This window comes from Delphinus delphis, chromosome 12, assembly GCF_949987515.2.
Source record: "Delphinus delphis chromosome 12, mDelDel1.2, whole genome shotgun sequence".
NCBI classification, from domain to species: domain Eukaryota; kingdom Metazoa; phylum Chordata; class Mammalia; order Artiodactyla; family Delphinidae; genus Delphinus; species Delphinus delphis.
The window spans coordinates 9997314-10014565 of NC_082694.2; the positions used below are offsets into that span (position 1 = coordinate 9997314).

General features: G+C 50.9%; 1 protein-coding gene across 2 annotated transcripts in view; it reads left to right on the plus strand.

Annotated features, from left to right (window-relative positions):
• Positions 1–16356, plus strand: part of TMEM131 (transmembrane protein 131) — a 192292-nt gene extending 175936 nt beyond the window's left edge. Inside the window, exons 33-41 of one of the 2 annotated variants that reach the window (XM_060027310.1) lie at positions 2364–2491; positions 8049–8173; positions 8377–8526; positions 10593–10758; positions 11575–11696; positions 11810–11906; positions 12992–13089; positions 13855–14015; positions 15298–16356. In XM_060027310.1, the coding sequence (XP_059883293.1) occupies positions 2364–2491; positions 8049–8173; positions 8377–8526; positions 10593–10758; positions 11575–11696; positions 11810–11906; positions 12992–13089; positions 13855–14015; positions 15298–15582 (1332 nt within the window). In that variant the 3' untranslated portion in view covers positions 15583–16356. The remainder of the gene's footprint in view (positions 1–2363; positions 2492–8048; positions 8174–8376; positions 8527–10592; positions 10759–11574; positions 11697–11809; positions 11907–12991; positions 13090–13854; positions 14016–15297) is intronic. The other variant, XM_060027311.1, reaches the window with a different exon arrangement.
• The last annotated feature ends 896 nt before the right edge of the window (positions 16357–17252 follow it).

Here is a 17252-nt window from a genome sequence, read left to right on the forward strand (position 1 = left end):
TGCAAATTGTTTCAGATTTTAAGTATCAAAAGAGGATGAGGAGGGGCTTCCCTGGTGGCACAGTGGTTGGGAGTCCGCCTGCCGATGCAGGGGACACGGGTTCGTGCCCCAGTCCGGGAAGATCCCACATGCCGCGGAGCGGCTAGGCCCGTGAGCCATGGCCACTGAGCCTGCGCGTCCGGAGCCTGTGCTCCGCAACGGGAGAGGCCACAGCAGTGAGAGGCCTGCGTACCGCAAAAAAGAGGATGAGGAGGAATTCTGTCACTTTGATGGATTGTATTGGCCGTGTCCTGTCGGATCACCGCGGCTACAGCGGGCCCTGGGAGCAGGTAGAGCAGGGACTGTGACCTCTGGTCCGGGCACCCACCCAGTGCACGCCGGGAGGCCGCCTCACTCCCCATCCTCTGCTCCCGGGGGTGGGGAGGTCACAAGCATCAGGGGTAACACAGCAAAATGTGCAGACACCGTGGCCATGAGATAAATGGAGGCTAATGTTACTGTTGTGACTGTGTCAGGGAGTGTGAGTTATAAGTGGTATGCAGAAAAGTGAGGGCGTACTTCTGTTCTGGCATTTCTATTTTTAAATAACTATTTCAAATTTGAAATGATCCAAATAGAGCCTTTAATATTGTAGAGCAGAATTCTTTTTCAGTCGTAATCTAGTGGCTTAAAAAATCATTTCTTAAAGATATCCAGCAGTGTCGTCCACATATATTAATTTTTAAAATAAAATTTACACGTGACACTTTCTGGCCAGCCGCCCTCCCCTGTGCATCCCTGACGTTTGGCGGGTGCTCTGGGCCAAATGTCAGGGATGGGGCTGGCGTTGTGTCCCGTATCTCCTCTGTGACAGATGACTGCAGAGGAGCAGAATGCCAGCTACTGGTCCTCAAGTGGGGTCCCAGCCGTCTCTGATATGAATAAGCGTTTGGAAAGCGTTCTCAGCACAGACTTGCTCCACAACTTTGCCCCACTCCCTTTCTGCCTTCCCGGCATTTTCCTAACCACTCCTCAGTGGCCCCTCTCCAGCGGACCCCCTCTGTGCACCCACTGGCATCATCCTCCCTTCTCTGCTGTTGGTTTTCTCCTGGTTGTCCCATCTCCTGCCCGGTCATTTGCTTCCTTACAGACACAGCTCAGGACTGGCGGCCTCCGTGCCTGTTACCCTTCTCCCGGCCGAGCAGTCTGTATGCCTCCCCCTCAGCACTCCTGCGTAGAGTTCATGTGCTCTTGTCTCTTTGTGACTGATCTCTTTGCCAGTTTTGTGCATTTTCTTCCAAAGTGGATTTCAATCTTGGGAGGTCATTTTCTCTTGGATGTGTGTCTTTTCCAACCCTATTCTACCCATGCATTCAGCAGATACATGTTGAGTACCTGAGTGCTGGGTGCTTGAGAAGCAGCCGTGGACGAAAGAACCAGGTTCCTGTCCTGTAGGGGCTCACGGTCCACAGAGTTCCGGAAATACTGCACGACTCAGAAGAGTCTCAAAAGGTGTATGTGCAGGAGGCTGTTTTAGCCTTTCTCTGCAGCTAAATAGATGGGTCTGTGTGACCTGTTAAAATCCAGGCTGCCAGAACCGTGCAGCCGGATGCTGTCGGGTGGACGCTCATCTGCCCTGTGTCGGGAGCTCCCCCATACCCACAGCTCTGCCCTTCGGCCGGGTATGTCTTCCCCCGATTGGCCCTATGCACCGGGAACACAGAACCAGGTTTCTGTTTTCTTCATTTCCCATCTGTGCTGCGTGTGGTCCTTCTGCGCATGAGCGGTGCACGCCCGCTCCACAGGCGGCTCCCGGGCAGGGTCCCAGTGCCTGAACGATACCTGCCCTGTTTAGAGACAAGCCCCCTGTGCTCACGCCTGGGTGTTGCGGCAGCATCACCTTACTCTGAAACGCACGGTATGGTCTCCGTGCTCAACTGGTCGAGGACCCAGGGGCAGCACTGCTCTGAGATGCAGCTGGGCTGTGGCCTTCTCAGCCCACAACGCCAGTCGTGTGTAACTCTGTATTGTAGTCCTGAGTTAACTTTTCTTGTACAAAAGGCAAGGTTTTGCTCCCCAGTGCCTAAAAACAAGAAGCTACCCGTCTGTTGCTACCACTGTCAGCACCCACCCCAGTCAGGATATAAGTTAAAGTGACATTCGTTATAACTCACACTCACCAAAACATAATTTATAGTAAATCAAAGACTGAAAAATTGACAGACCCACAATAAAGAGAGGTTTGAAGAAAGGAGCTGATCATTTTTATTCATGTGATGTGTGTATCTACTACGTGTTTGGTTTTGTGTCTCTGCCTTCAGACAGCACTATATCAGGCATTTTTGTTAATCCTTCTCAGCAGTTGTGTCAATTTTTTTTTATAGGATACAGAAAAGCAAAAGGGAAAACAAGCCATGCCTGAAAAACATGAAAATGAAATGTCTCAAGTGAAACAGAAAAGCAAAAAACTCTTAAATGTTAAGAAAGAAATCCCAACAGATGTGAAACCCAGGTAAGAAAAATGAGTTCAGAGAAATGAGGTATGTAAAAGTTGTTACTGGTGAGAACCAGGTAATGTTTTCGTTTGCTTGGTTGGTTTTTAGGGGGGTTTTGGCAACAAAAGCTGCATCCCTCATGACGTTCCTAGGGGGTCTTTTCTGCTGCCCAGTGTTCACTGTCGCTGGTGAGGGACAGCCACATGCTTCCGATGTCAGAAGTATAAAAGGCAGAGTTAAAGCTACTTGTGAAAATGGAGGAGGAAAATGTAGGTTGGTGATCTGTTCCCAGGCAGAGAGCCGTTTCACTTCTGCACAGAGGTGGCCTTGGTGGTTTAGCCGCAGGTACGAGCATAACTTCTCTCAGCTAGAGCCCTGAGTCTGCTCACTAACCCAGAGCTGCCGTTGGGGTCTAGAATTCTGTGCTGTAAAACTTGGGAGGACTTATTCTTAACCTTAAAAAAAACAGTGCTCAGGGCAGATGTGACTACCGGACAGTTCTACCATGAAGTAGCTCCCGTCCAGTTCCCGTGGGGCAGGTCCTGTGGGCCTCACAGGGAGGGCGACCTGCAGGATGTTTCCCCGGGTCAGTGAATGAGTTGAACTCTTGGGTTATTCGTTACCAAGCTTACTTCATACTTTCACTAAACTTTGGGTCTGTCTAGTAAACTACTCCTAGTTTCAGTGTGGTTAATGATGCCCTTTCTAGCTCAGCATATAAAAGGCCATCTGCGTGGAAGCCAGTATTTGCCTTCTTGTGTGGTAAGTGGCCGTCGACCCAGGAAGTTGAGGGAATTAGGTATAAATTGATAAAGGAAGACATTTATCATTAGAATTGCCCTTAGCTTTGCGGGTCTGTTCTTACTCTGATTCTAGGAATAAAACTTGAGCTCTGCAGAAACATCAATAAGCTAGACTCTGTCCCTGGGTTATACAGCTTAACTCGACAGGGGCCGTCTGTTCTGTAGAACCAGAAGCTAATAAGAAATTAGTGATTACTGCAGTAAAATTTAACCTTGTCCCTGAACTTATGCAATAACACAGGATATGGCAGTGATTAGTAACAGAGTATTTATACCTAAAAGTTACCCTTTTGTGCAAAATGTCAGTTTAAGTGACCTAACCCCACGCTTCGTTGAGAACGGTCTGACCCAGTTAGAAGCAACGTCAAGTGGAGTAATGGCTGATGCACTTGAGGCTCCCGAGACTGAGTCTCCGCCTGAGGTCCTTCGGTGCTAACGCTCTGCCAGCCCAGTACAGGAATCAACCCTCGTCTAGGGACTAGGGGTGATTCTTCTAGACCTTTCTCAGGCTTAGTTGACTGATCAGATGTTTTAAAGTAAATGAGGCTAAAAAACCCAAATTATGAAAAACCCTAGTTTCTACATATGCTGAGATTTTGTGAGAATGGACAGTTATGCTATCATTCTTATCATAAATTTTAAAACCCAGCTTCTAAGAATTATCGTAGTGAAACCATTTCGTAGGTGGCTGTCACCAGATCTGCCATTTATTCTCCTTCATGCCTGAGGGCAGTGTTTTTAAGACAGATCGTATGTACATGTTAATCCTCTCATCCCTCTTCCATTGATTTCTGTCATATTCTGATTTTTTTATGAAATAACTTAGCCATTAGCAGATTTGACTTTGCAAGTTTGTAAACGACTCCACTTGACGCCCCCTGACTTTGCAGGGATGTTGAGTTTGCTGGTAAACCCAAGGCCAGAGCTGCCCGCTCTCCAGCCCCTGTTAGGAGGCAGTTAGAGTGGTTAACTCGTCCTTTTGATGTATAGTTAACAGAAATCATTACCAGAAGACAGTTTAAGCAACGTGCTCTAAATTGTCTTTTGTAACTGGAGAAATCTATATCAACCCTGGTCTTCTCATCTCCTGTATCTAATCTCTTTAAACTCACTGATCTTGTTTTGTGTTTTTCTGAATTCAGGGATAAAAGTATTGAGTCAGAATCTTTTAGTACCTCAGTCAAATTCAGAGTTCAAGACCTTTTTTTAATAACCAGAAAGCTGGCCTCTGAATAGAGCCATTTGCTGTCTCCACTCGGGTGTGACAGTAAATGCCCTGTGCTGTCCCGCGCTGGTCCCGCCCCAGTGACACCTGACGTTCCTGTCACCTAAGAAGTGCTCAGCGTGTTATATGTGCTTCCACGTATCTGAAGGAAATAGGTGCACACTTTTAAAAAAGAGGTATTAATAAGGCATATATCATGACTTTCTTTTGGAAGATTTACGTCGTGGGGAAAAAGCATTTATATATCAGTTGGCCAAAAAGCTGATGTTCTAATAGTAAAATCTGTGGGTTTAGCTCACACTCGCTTTATCAAAGATTAGTCTTTAAATATTATCAGTGTTGTTGGAACATTATATTATATCACCTCCAGGCCAGAAGACCCAAATCCTTAAATGCTGAAGAATTCATTTTCCTATAAGTAAGTGGTAGTAAGCCAGAGGAATGGCTCCCACGTGGTCTTTGCCTGTGTAACCCCATCCTCCCTAACTAACTCCGAAGAGTTGACTTCAAAGCAACCACTAGAATTGTGGGGCAGAGGGTTACAGGGCAGAGATCTGGTCTCCCCTTTTTTTCCAGTTTATACGCTGTAGAAGTGGGTCTGTAGACCTCCAGAAGACTGTATTTTAGGTCAGAGATGCCAGGGAGTGAGAGATGTCGGACACTAAAAGGACTTCAGGAGACCAGGAAAGGCGCAGGGCTCCCTGGTTTAGGATACCAGCTATCCATTGATTCTTTTGTTTTCTGTTTATCAGTGTATGTTTACATAACTTAAATGTAATCATCTAAAATAAGCAAAACGTGTTGTAGAATCACTGTACCCTCTGTCAGAGTCTGCTTGAGTAGTGCACTCGGCTCAGGGCCGTGGGTGCCACAGTGCACACACCGGCCTCCAGGCCCTCGGCTCTGGGAAAGCCCTCACCTTGCCCTCAGCTCTCTGCCTCCCCTCTTTCCCCAGACGGGGGCGTGGACCGAGTATGACACTCATGAGCGTGCGTCGGCATCCCAGCTAGCTTTCTGTTCTTCTCCCTTCCAAGGAATCACCTAAATTAAGTTGGCCCTTATCCCTTTTATTCAGAAGCCTTAAAAAAGGCTTCTTGGTGGAGCTCATCTGGTCTAACTTAGGAAAGGATGAGTCAGCAAAATTAAAGCAGTTGTCTGGCACCTCTTTCCTTAAAAACCAACCAGCTCCACAGTGGTGCAGAGTGAAGCTTTGTATAGACAGTCCCCAGCCCCACACTTATAAATGACTTGCTTACAAACAGTTCACACCCACCCAGCTCCACCACCACCACTACCAGAGGTCTGGGTGTCTCTGTCAGGGGAGGCTTTGTTTTTTAAAAGGTGGCGTTTTTAAATAACCCTGTCAGTCAGAAGCAGAGGGCAGACGATTTCTAAAACTGCAGCGTTAATAGTCTCGCCCGTAAACGGTGGATTTTTTCACGTCAGTTTGTTACCCCACCTAAAATTCTACTTATGTGGCTTAACCGAACCCTTCGAATTTTTGGCTAGCTCTTACACTAATTCCAAACATACTAACACTTTATTATAGAAAAATTGTGAAATATAAAGAAACAAAAGAATGAAAATGACCCTTGACCTCCTACCTTATAAAATGTTTGTGAAGAGCCTCTGTTAAAATTCATCTGTGTCACAGGCCTACTGGAGAACGGACTCGAGGACACGGGGAGGGGGACGGGTAAGCCATGACAGTGAGAGAGAGGCATGGACATATATACACTACCAAACGGAAAATACATAGCTAGTGGGAAGCAGCCACATAGCACAGGGAGATCAGCTTGGTGCTTTGTGTCCACCTAGAGGGGTGGGATAGGGAGGGTGGGAGGGAGGGAGACACGAGAGGGAAGAGATATGGGAACATATGTACATGTATAGCTGATTCACTTTGTTATAAAGCAGAAACACACCATTGTAAAGCAATTATACTCCAATAAAGATGTTAAAAAAAAAAAGCTATACATTTAAAAAAAAATTTATCTGTTTATGAAGTCATGCTTCACGTACTGTTTTGTCATCTGCTTACCTTCTTTGCAGGGCGGGGTGGGGGGGTGCCGGTGCTGGTGGTGCCGTTGGATCTGGAAAGCCTGACCCGTCTGACCTTTGCACTCTGGTGTGGACCAGCGTGGTCTGTGCCTGGCCCCGAGCCCAGCAGAAATTGGCCGCCCCCCAGGGAGTGCGAACTTGGAGGGGCAGCGGTAGGAGGAGGAACCTGAAGGGTGGGGCCGGGGGCAGAGCGGCATGTGGGAATCCCACGTCTGAGGGCTGGGGCACTCAGGCTGGGGCAGGACGTGCGCTACAGTGGAAAATGCCAGACACGTACCCGTTTTAAGAACATCTGTGTCGACCGGTAAACTTTGTAATATTTTCGATGAAAAGCAAGCTATTGGCTCAGCCTTAAACTGACAGCTTTGCAGCCGTCACCAGGAGCCCAGGGGAGACGCATGATGATTTTTGGAATTCTCGTCAGGGGCCGCTGGGTTCTTTCAGCTGTGTCCCACCGTTCCCCGGGAAGACGTCCTTTTCCTGGACTGTGTCAGCCCAGCTCTTGTCAGAGGCCTCCCAAGCCTGCAACTTGATCTTGGTGGGCGGCACAGAAGCAGCTTTGTAAAGAAGGTTTTTAGGGTCCATGCATTTCCATTGTTCACCAGGCTACTTTACGTGGGCCATCTCCCCAGTTCATTTCTCCTAGAGATTGCTTCTCTCGGCACATTTTAACGTTTTCTTCATCAGGCTGTGGAAACTCAAAATAGCCCAGCTGCCACCCACTTTGCCTTGCCGACAGGAAGGTCAAAGCCAATTCATTGTCCTTTTTATATATGTTTGTTATTTTACGCTTACCTCTAAATATTTTAGAAGAAATATACTCTAAATAGATTAATAAAAATAGTATTTAAGTCTTTGTCTAAGATGAACCCTGAGTTCAAGAATAAAGAATATTCATCTCCCCGACTCAGCCTACACCTTCGGCAAGTAAAGCAGCCCTGCTATTCTGCCACGGGCTCTCGGGGTTCTGTAGGTCACCCAGGAGCTTAGCCCTGGTCAGTACACAGTGTTCGCGAGAAAAATGCGTTCAAGGCTTTGAGTAGCAGAACCTTTGGCATTTCTAAGTCTGAGACCCTTCAGAATCTTCATATTCCGGAGCTGCACAGGCGGTCTAGCTGCCAGGTGAGACGCACTCAGCAGCGGGATGACTGCACTTAGTACCTCCTGAGTGGCTAGTCTGTGCCAACAGCTTCAGACACCTTCTCTGACGCAGGTGTTCCCACCCGTTACATACTATTAAACAATGGACCTCAGTTCCTCGTCCGCACTCCGAATAGCAGAGGATAAATCTGCAAGTGCGAGTCTCCTGAACAGTACTGGAGGTGCTTGGAACGCGGCCAGCCCTCGGGACTGTGGGTTGATAATGCCTCAGGAGGCCAGATGAGTAAAAGAAGGTGTTGAAATTGTAGAGGGATCAGTGACTCCTCCTCTCTGCTCTGAAACAAAGGGCTGCGTTTGAATGTTCCACCTGTGATTGTCTTTCAGTTCTTTAGAGCTACCATATACCGCCCCTTTGGAGAGTAAACAACGTCGAAATCTCCCAACCAAGATTCCTCTTCCAACTACATTGACAAATGGATCCAAACCACGAAATTCCCAGAAAACAAAAGGTATTTTCATTTTTCATCATACAGATGCCCTAATGATTCGTTGTGTTGGTAGTTGTGAGTTGGCAGTAATCAGTCAGTAGTTACCAGTCATAGGACGGCTACGGTTGGGTTCTCATTCTCATTAGGAGAATGGGTTCTTTGAAATTGGCCCGAAAGAAAGGAATTATCCTCCATAACAGCCTTCTTTTCTGAATTCTGTACAGGTACAAATAAGTTAGTGGATAACCGGCCACCTGCCCTAGCAAAATTCCTCCCAAATAGTCAAGAACTAGGCAACACCAGTAGCTCAGAAGGTGAAAAAGACTCTCCACCGCCAGAGTGGGATTCCGTGCCCGTTCACAAGCCCGGCAGCTGTAAGTATGGTGACCTGGAGACCACGGGCTCTCCGCACCCACAGCCCACCCAGCTCTGGGCCGGAGAACCGCGGTGGGGATGGCCGGGGCACGTATTGCTTTAGAAGGAGACCCAGTGTCTAGTCTGCCGGAGCCGGCTCGCAGCAGCCAGCAAAAGCTGCTGTTCAACAGTCTGCTGGTCGTTAAACTGTTGCAGCTTAATCCGCCGCGGTGGGAGTATTTACACCAGAGAAATCGGCAGACGATCCAGAGAGCTAGTCAGAGTGTAGGGGATGGAAGGATCTGCGTAGAGCAGTGGATCACCCAAAGTACTGCCTCCTGAAAGCGTCAGCTCAGCAGCCCTTTACCTGACTAGCTTCTCATACATTTACACTGTAACTGCTTTTTGTAAAAATGCAGTTTATTCCCAGTTTACCCACATCTTTTCCATAAACCTGTGTTAGTTCTCTCACTAGCCTCTTGACCTCGTTCCTCCGGTCAGGCCTGCAGGAAATTGTGAAAGTAGCACCGTCTCCTAGAAGAGGGTGGAGGTCCTCGCCCTCTAGAAATGTAAGACCTGGAACAGAAGATGACAGAGAGCAGCACAGTTGAGGGCCTGGTGGCAGGGCTTGGGGGTCAGTCCCTTAGGGCTGATTTGTCTACACTCACCGAGGTGTCAGAACGGCCTCCGTTTGGCCCATTTGTGCCAAAGGGAAGATGAGGGTTGCGCACCAGGTTTGAGGTGAAGGAGGCTTAGAGAAGAGGGGGTGGTGAGTTGAATGAGGGCGAGGAACTCGGAAACTCGGGTGAGGTGTGCGTTAAACACGCACCTTTGTAAATACATGCTGGAAAGAGATGCTCCCTGGGTTAGAACCTGCAGCCCCGTAATTGCTGTGAAACTTTCTGGTGCCTTATAGTACTGTATTTTTGCCTGAGATGAGAGATACAATCCAAAACCCCTGGTCATTCAAGAAGTGTTGAACAAGCCTCTGGGTCGTCCCGGTGGCCCGGCTGACGCTTTCGAGTCCTTGGGTCCCCTCTGAGGTTTCAGCTGGACACTGGTCCTCAGCTTGTACCCTGGGATCGGGGTGGTTCCTGCACAGAGGAAGCTGCGCTCCAGTGCAGGGAATAAATACCATGTGCCCAGGGAGCCGGTTCCATGGGGTTGTCTGGGGCGCAGTGAAGTAAACGCAAGCCGTGCCAGCCTCAGCACCGACACAAGCCCGAGGGGTATCCTGCAGGGAGAGGGTGTGGGCATCAGGTCAGCAAACCCCGGAGCAGGTGAAGAAGGGGTTCTCCACGTAAGCAAGGGTGGGAGCGGGGCGGGTGGAGACGGGTCGGTGGATAGGTGCCAGGACCGTGGGGGAGGGGCAGGGAGAGTCACGGGGCGGGTGCAGCTCCGGAGATGGGACAACTCCGCCTGCGAAGGGAAGGGTGCTTTGTTTGGCGGTGCGCACCATAGATGTGCGAGGTGGTACCTTTTTCTGATACAAGTTGTGTGTTTCCATTCGGTGAGTGCAGAATCAGTATTCTTTTGTGACACTGAAAGTTCTTCTGTTTTAAATTTTTAAAACAGCTGTGCCTTAAAGGGCAGCAGGAATATAGTAGGAGTTCCTATCCTTGTAAACCAGGGACCGGGACCGCACCAGGTGGGCCCACGGAGTGCGGGGGTCATCCTGGAGGAGCTGGGGGTGTTCTCCTGGGGCCGCACCTGCGCAGTTCGGACCTGTGTGGAAGATCAGAGGCTTTCAGGTCCTGGCAGAGCCTCCACCTGCCCGTCCCTGAGGGGCGTGGAGAGGCCTCTTCCCAGCCTGAGGTGTGGGAGGGAGAGGACCGCGCCCTCCAGCAGGGCCTGCAGAACGCAGCCGGGAGGTGGGTCACAACGGTGATTCCGGGAAAGGCCCAGAATGCAGAGGGAGACATGACTTCCCTTTTTTTCTTTAAACAGAACACGTATGACAGCTGTAGGTTTTTCTTGTTAGAAACACTTGAGTCCTGCATAGCACCAGCTAGAACGCCAGAAGTAACCGAAACTGAAGGGTAAAAATCCAAGTATCACATTGAGACCCTTTGTTTTTAACTTCCAGCTACCGATAGTCTTTATAAACTCTCTCTGCAAACCCTCAACGCAGACGTCTTCCTAAAACAACGCCAGACCTCGCCGCCGCCCAGCTCCCCGTCACCGCCCGCCGCTCCCTGCCCGTTCACGTCCCGGGGCAGCTACAGTAGCATCGTCAACGGCAGCCCCGGCAGGTAGGCCCGCAGCCCCCGCCGGTGCCGCGCTCAACCAGCGCTGCACCCCGCGGGTGGGAATCCTCGGTGCCGCAGACGGCCGTCCCTTCTCGCCTCTTCCCCCGGCGGGCTCAGCGCCCTCCCCGCAGCACCGCCTTCCCACCCGTCACCCGTGCCCGAGGGGCACCAGGGTCACGCTCTAGGCCAGGAGCCAGGAGTACAGTCAGCGAGGACTGAAGACCCACAGCAGCTGCGCTGTGGGCAAGGAAGTGGGTCTGCAGGTCGTTCCCTCTGACCTGTGGCGGGACCTGGAGGAGGTCGGAGCCGAGCAGGGAGGGCTCCTCCAGGCAGTGACAGTGACCCCCATGCTGATGACACTCGAGCAGGGGCCGCCTTTTCCCGCACACGCGGCGGCGCCCGGCCCACGGCCGCCCTGCCCGTGTGGGAAGAGGCGGGAGGCCCCGGGCCTGGTGGGCACTGGCCGCCGGGGCCCTCGCACGGGGGCTGCTCACCTGCCCGCACGCTCCGCTCCATCCAGCTGCCCGGCATTCCCTCCAGGACGGGGCTGCCTCCTTTCCCGGCCCCCGCCTCTCTCCCGCACCTGGAATTTTACCTTTCTCCCACATTCCTTCCCCTCCCACCCTGTCCCCCCAGGCTACACAGCCTCAGGCCACAGAGCATTTCCTGAGGCCTGGCCAGGCCCTGTGGGCAGCCCAGGGCTGTCCCCGGCTCCCTTGCAGGCTCCCTCGCAGGCCCTGGGACACGTGCCCGGTGGGCCTCCGTGGGGGGCATTGCCCACAAGGACTGAGCGGTTCTCTCCTTGCTTCTTCCGTCAAGCGACTCTAAAACGAAGCATTCAAACGGAAGCAAACACAAACTGACAAAAGCAGCCTCGCTCCCGGGCCAGAACGGCAACCCCACGTTTGCTGCAGTCACGGCCGGGTACGACAAGAGCCCAGGTGAGCGGCTTGGCACTGGGAGGCCGGGCACCGCTGGGCCTCGGGTCTGGTGGAGGTACCTGCGGCCTGGAGGTACCTGGCTGCTTTGATTGACTCGGAGCCCATTGTTACAGGTGGGAACGGCTTTGCTAAGGTTTCTTCAAGCAAAACAGACTTTTCCAGCAGCCTTGGCGTGTCACACACTCCCGTTGACAGCGATGGCTCAGACAGGTACGTTTGGCCCTTCTTACCAGGGCAGGGCAGGAGGGTTTCCCAGGCCAGTTTAGCATCTTCTATCGTATGTGTGTTTCGAGGCGTTTGCCCCTAGGTGACAAGCAGGTGTTTGTCGGAGGCGGTCAGGAGCCTCTCTGTTGGGTGGGGCAGAGCCCCGAGTGCGAGTGCGTGCTCCCACCTGGCTCCCTGACGGGAGGAGGGGCCGCGACATGTTCCGGCCCAGCGGAGAGGGAGACAGACTGGCGTTCCGCCTTCTGAGTCTCTTCTGATCCTTCTCCGTTATCATGGTTGTTGTGAAAAGGATGTGATCCGATCATTAGAAGTAGAAGAACAAAAACGCACTCGAGAGGAAGGACACGGAACAAATTCTAGGCAGTTTATTATAAATTATTGGACAGGCCATTTCTTTGACCCAGAGCAACCGCAGTGGCCTGGTGGCATGCAGCGACTGCCTCGGTTCATTTTCCCAGATAAATAACGATGACAATAAGATTATAACTGTCAGTAAGTAGAGTCCCAGTTTTACCTGCTTGACACTAAAAGGAAATTAATCCTAGATTTGAAATAATTTTTTTTTTTTTTTTTTGCGGTATGCGGGCCTCTCACTGCTGTGGCCTCTCCCGCCGCGGAGCAACAGGCTCCGGACGCGCAGGCTCAGCGGCCATGGCTCACCGGCGCAGCCGCTCCGCAGCATGTGGGATCTTCCCAGACTGGGGCATGAACCCGTGTCCCCTGCATCGGCAGGCGGACTCTCAACCACTGCGCCACCAGGGAAGCCCTGAAATAATTTTTTAATAAATCTTCCATTACCAAAAGGGAAACAAGGAAGAAACGCCTCTTTTCTCTGCCTGACACTTCCGCTGAGCCAGGCCGTCAGCTCACGACAGGGTAGCCTGGGCTCTGAACTCCTCCGTGCCTCCCTCCTTTGTGTTATGGAAGGTGTTTCCAGTCCCCACTTCTGCCTGTAATACGCGAGCCCCCAGCTGAAGCAGCGCCTCCTGTGTGTGAAGCCGTGCGTGAGGGATCTGTCTCCACTAACCATCACATTTTTGTGTGTTGCATTTTCCTCTTATAACGTTCAGCTCGGGTTTGTGGAGTCCCGTCAGCAACCCCAGCAGCCCTGACTTCACACCCCTCAATTCGTTCTCGGCCTTTGGAAACTCTTTTAACCTAACTGGTGGTGAGTGTTTAACACTAGACCCATGACTAATGAGCCTGTGGACAAGGACAGAGGGAGGATAAGGTCCACTTTCATGTGTGGAGGAAAGTACGATGGTCGTTTAGTGGACATTTTTAAAGGATGCGTTTCCCTGTGTCAGTGCAGTCAGGTGGCAGCAGATGGGCCGCCTTCAGGGAAGTGGGTCTGTCTGTGCTCTCCTGGACGGGGTCTGGCACAGCTGCCCCGGTGTGAGGAGGCCCAGCGAGAGGCCCTCAGAAGGGGCCTCTGTCCGCTCGGCACCCCAGCCCGTAGGTGCGGGGTCTGCTCGATAGGGCCCTCTGCCCGCTCGGCACCCCAGCCCGTAGGCGCGGTCGTCTGCTCGATGCTCTGCGGGTCCCAGCTGGCTCGTGTTGCGCAGAGCTGACTTAAGAGCTGCAAGAAAGGATTCTGTGTCTGAGATGTGACTCCTGGCCATGCTGGGGCTCTTTATTTTTCTTGCTGTCCAGAATTAGGGGCAACTGTGTGAATTTCACATTAGCTGTGATCGTGATGTTTGCACTTGACCGTCCAGTGATAGGTGTGGGTGAGGTATTCAGACGGCACGCTGGGGTCTGGAGAAGAGCACCCCACACCCTGTTTTCCCCGAATGTGGTGGGAGCTGATGGAGGGGGTGGGATGGCTCCAGGTGAGCAGCGGTGGGATGCGGACCCCTGAGGGGATGCCCCACCTGCCCGGGGGAGCACGGCCAGATCCAGCACGGACTTGCCTTTGCTTCCTCACCTCCAGAAGTTTTCAGCAAGCTCGGGTTATCGCGATCGTGCAATCAGGCCTCACAGAGGAGCTGGAACGAGCTGAGCAGTGGCCCCTCATACCTCTGGGACTCTCCAGCGACCGAGCCCAGCCCTTCTTGGCCAGCCAGTTCCGGTTCCCCGACCCACACGGCCACAGTGAGTACTGGGCTTGGGCCCCGCTCGCTCACACGTCATCACTGCCGTCGCTGTCCCTTGGGTGGTGCTGACAGATACAAATGACAAACAGCAGCTCGGAAGGCGTGAGTTAGCGCTTTCACCACCTCTGCTGCTGTGTCTTCATTTCTGCCAAAGTGACCATCACTCTTCAGAGCCGTGACGGTCAAGCAGTTAGTTACGGGAGGAACAGCTGAGCAGCTGGGGGTTGACGTGTGAATCCTCTCACTTCAGCCTCTCCCGACTGAATTAGACCGCGGGGTGGCGGGTGGCCCGTCTCAGGTCCCACCACCTCCAGAGTCAGACGGTGCCGGAGCTCGGCGCGTGCCTGGTCCCGAGCAGCGCCGTGTCTCGGCTGGAGCTTGTCTAGAGCATCTGTTTGCTTCTCAGCTAATTGTTCTGCAGAGATCGTGCTCTTACCAGGGAAAATGATTACTGGTTTCGGCTTTTACAAATCGTGACAAATATGACCCCACTGTGATGACCTCTTCATCCTCAGGAGAACTAAATTGATTAGATGTGCACAGTTTAATGGTAGATATTTTAGCTTCATAGATTCCAGAGTTTGTCTTCACTTGTAATCATTCTGTCGTCAGTTTTACAGTCATCTTAACCATTCTTTAAAACGGGGTCAGTCACAGGGAGGGGTAGGGGGAAGCTGGGACGAAGTGAGAGAGCAGCAGGGACATATATACACTACCAACTGTAAAATGGATGGCTAGTGGGAAGCAGCCGCATAGCGCAGGGAGATCAGCTCGGTGCTTTGTGACCACCTAGAGGGGTGGGAGAGAGACGCAAGAGGGAGGGGATATGGGGACATATGTATACGTATAGCTGATTCACTTTGTTATACAGCAGAAACCAACACACCATTGTAAAGCAATTATACTCCAATAAAGATGTTAAGAAGAAAAAAAACAGGGTCGGTACCTGTTGAGACTTCGCAGGCCGTTATTTCTGGTGCAGCCTGTCCAGCTCCTCCCTGGGTGCACAGGTGGCGGGGCCAGCTCCTGAGCACACCGCTGAGGCCGCAGAAGCGGGCGGCTGGACGCAGCCCCCCCGCTGTGGCTTGCCGCCCCTTCTTTAAAACATCAGAACCGTGCGCCCAGACTCTGAGGTGGCTTCATGTATAAAACATCTGTTTTAAAATAACTAAAGTGAAAGAACCGTGCGGTCTAGCCCACCCTTAGCATAACTGTCGCCGCTTTACCACCTGCCTGCCTCCCTCGAGCCTGACGCTCCCCGTTGTGTTGTGTTTCGTCAGCAGATCCTCGGCAGCACCAGCAGCCTGTGGTCCTCCACTCCGTTCAGCAGCTCGATCTGGTCCAGCAGCCTGCACAGCACCCTCCCCTTCACCAGCCCTGCCAACGCACTGCCGAGCATCGGCCTCATGGGCCCCGAAAGCCCCTCCGCTCCTCACACACCCTCCGCCGCCAGCCCCGCCGACGACCTGGGCCAGACCTACAACCCGTGGCGGATATGGAGCCCCACCATCGGAAGGAGGAGCTCCGACCCCTGGTCCAATTCGCACTTCCCTCATGAGAATTGAAATTAGGCAAAAAGAAAACGAAAAAAAGTGGGGGCCCCTCGTCTACATCGTGATGTGCCCGTTTTCGAGACATCTTTTTAAGGCTCTTTCTTACCGCTAGAGCTTCCCAATCCCCACCCTCATCTTTGCAGAACAGACTCAAGCAGGGCAGGCTTGTACCACTCGCTTCTTTCAGATCTTTCTTGCAATTATGATAATATGAGATTTGCTGTTGTGCTTTTAGAGAAAAGTCTGGACTCAGCCACAAACTCTAATAAGACCTGTACATCTGAAAACCTTAACTGTTATCAAGTTTCCACCACTTGTCTTCTTCCATTCTTTATTTATCTGTATGAACACAAATTTGACATTACAGCTAAGGAAATAACTTGAGTTGATTCAGAAGTCCTGGCATGTGACAATTTTATTAAATTACCAAGTTTGGTTTTTAATAATTTCACAATATTATGCGCCAAGATCTAATTTTAAAAACGTATGAGGACTTTGTGCTGAAAAATAGAGTATTTTTTTAAAATAAGGCTGTCTCGGTTTAAAAGCAGATTACAGAAATGTAAGTCAACTTTAAGAACAGTGAATGAATGTAAAAACATTCGGTTGAGACCATACACATTTTCTGTGCTGTTTGTACTTGAGGTATGTAACATTTGTATACCTGAGTTTATTTTAAAGATAAACTGAAATGCACATAGCCAAGTCTTGAGATACAAGATTGAATGTGTATTTCTTAAAAATACAACTTTGTGTTGTACTTTGAAATAAATGATGCTTTTTTCAAAAGCCTTGAATTGTTGTGTCTTTTTTTTTTTTTTACACACAAGATGCATGTATTTAGATTCTCTCACACCAAAGTAAGTCATTCTGTCATTGCCTTATCCTGTGGAGTTGGACTTACCGTGGCTAGAAGCACTGTGGTGTAATTAAATTCTGATTATTTCCATAGTATTCCCTAAAGGCCCTTGATAGGGACTTCCCTGGTGGCGCACTGGTTAAGAATCCACCTGCCAATGCAGGGGACACGGGTTCAAGCCCTAGTCCAGGAAGATCCCACATGCCGCGGAGCAGCTAAGCCCGTGCGCCACAACTACTGAGCCTGCACTCTAGAGCCCGTGAGCCACAACTACTGAGCCCACGTGCCACAACTACTGAAGCCCACGCGCCTAGAGCCCGTGCTCCACAACAAGAGAAGCCACCGCAATGAGAAGCCCACGCACTGCAACAAAGAGTAGCCCCCCACTCGCCGCAACTAGAGAAAGCCTGCACACAGCAACAAAGACCCAACGCAGCCAAAAATACATAAATCTATATTAAAAAAAAAGTGCCCTTGATAGAAAAAAGTTCACACATCTTAAAAGAAGCATGTTGACCCTTTTTCCAATTTCAAAACTCCCACAGCTTCTGCAAGTGGTGCCTGTAGAGACCATACAGATACCAGGCAAGTTCCGTGGGCAGTTTGGTTTAATCTCTCAGAAAGTGTTGCCTGCTCCAGCTGCCTTTACTCATCCTCCTTTTTGCAATCTATAAAGCCAGTCTTTGCTGGGTAACCAGAGACGCCAAACATAAATGTTCTGTTTGAGGTCAATTACACGATGAAGAAATCCACCTGTCCAGCTCAGAGTGGTTTAGTTGAAGCATCATACAGAGAGGTTTTAAGTCTGACCTTTTCTCTGCTT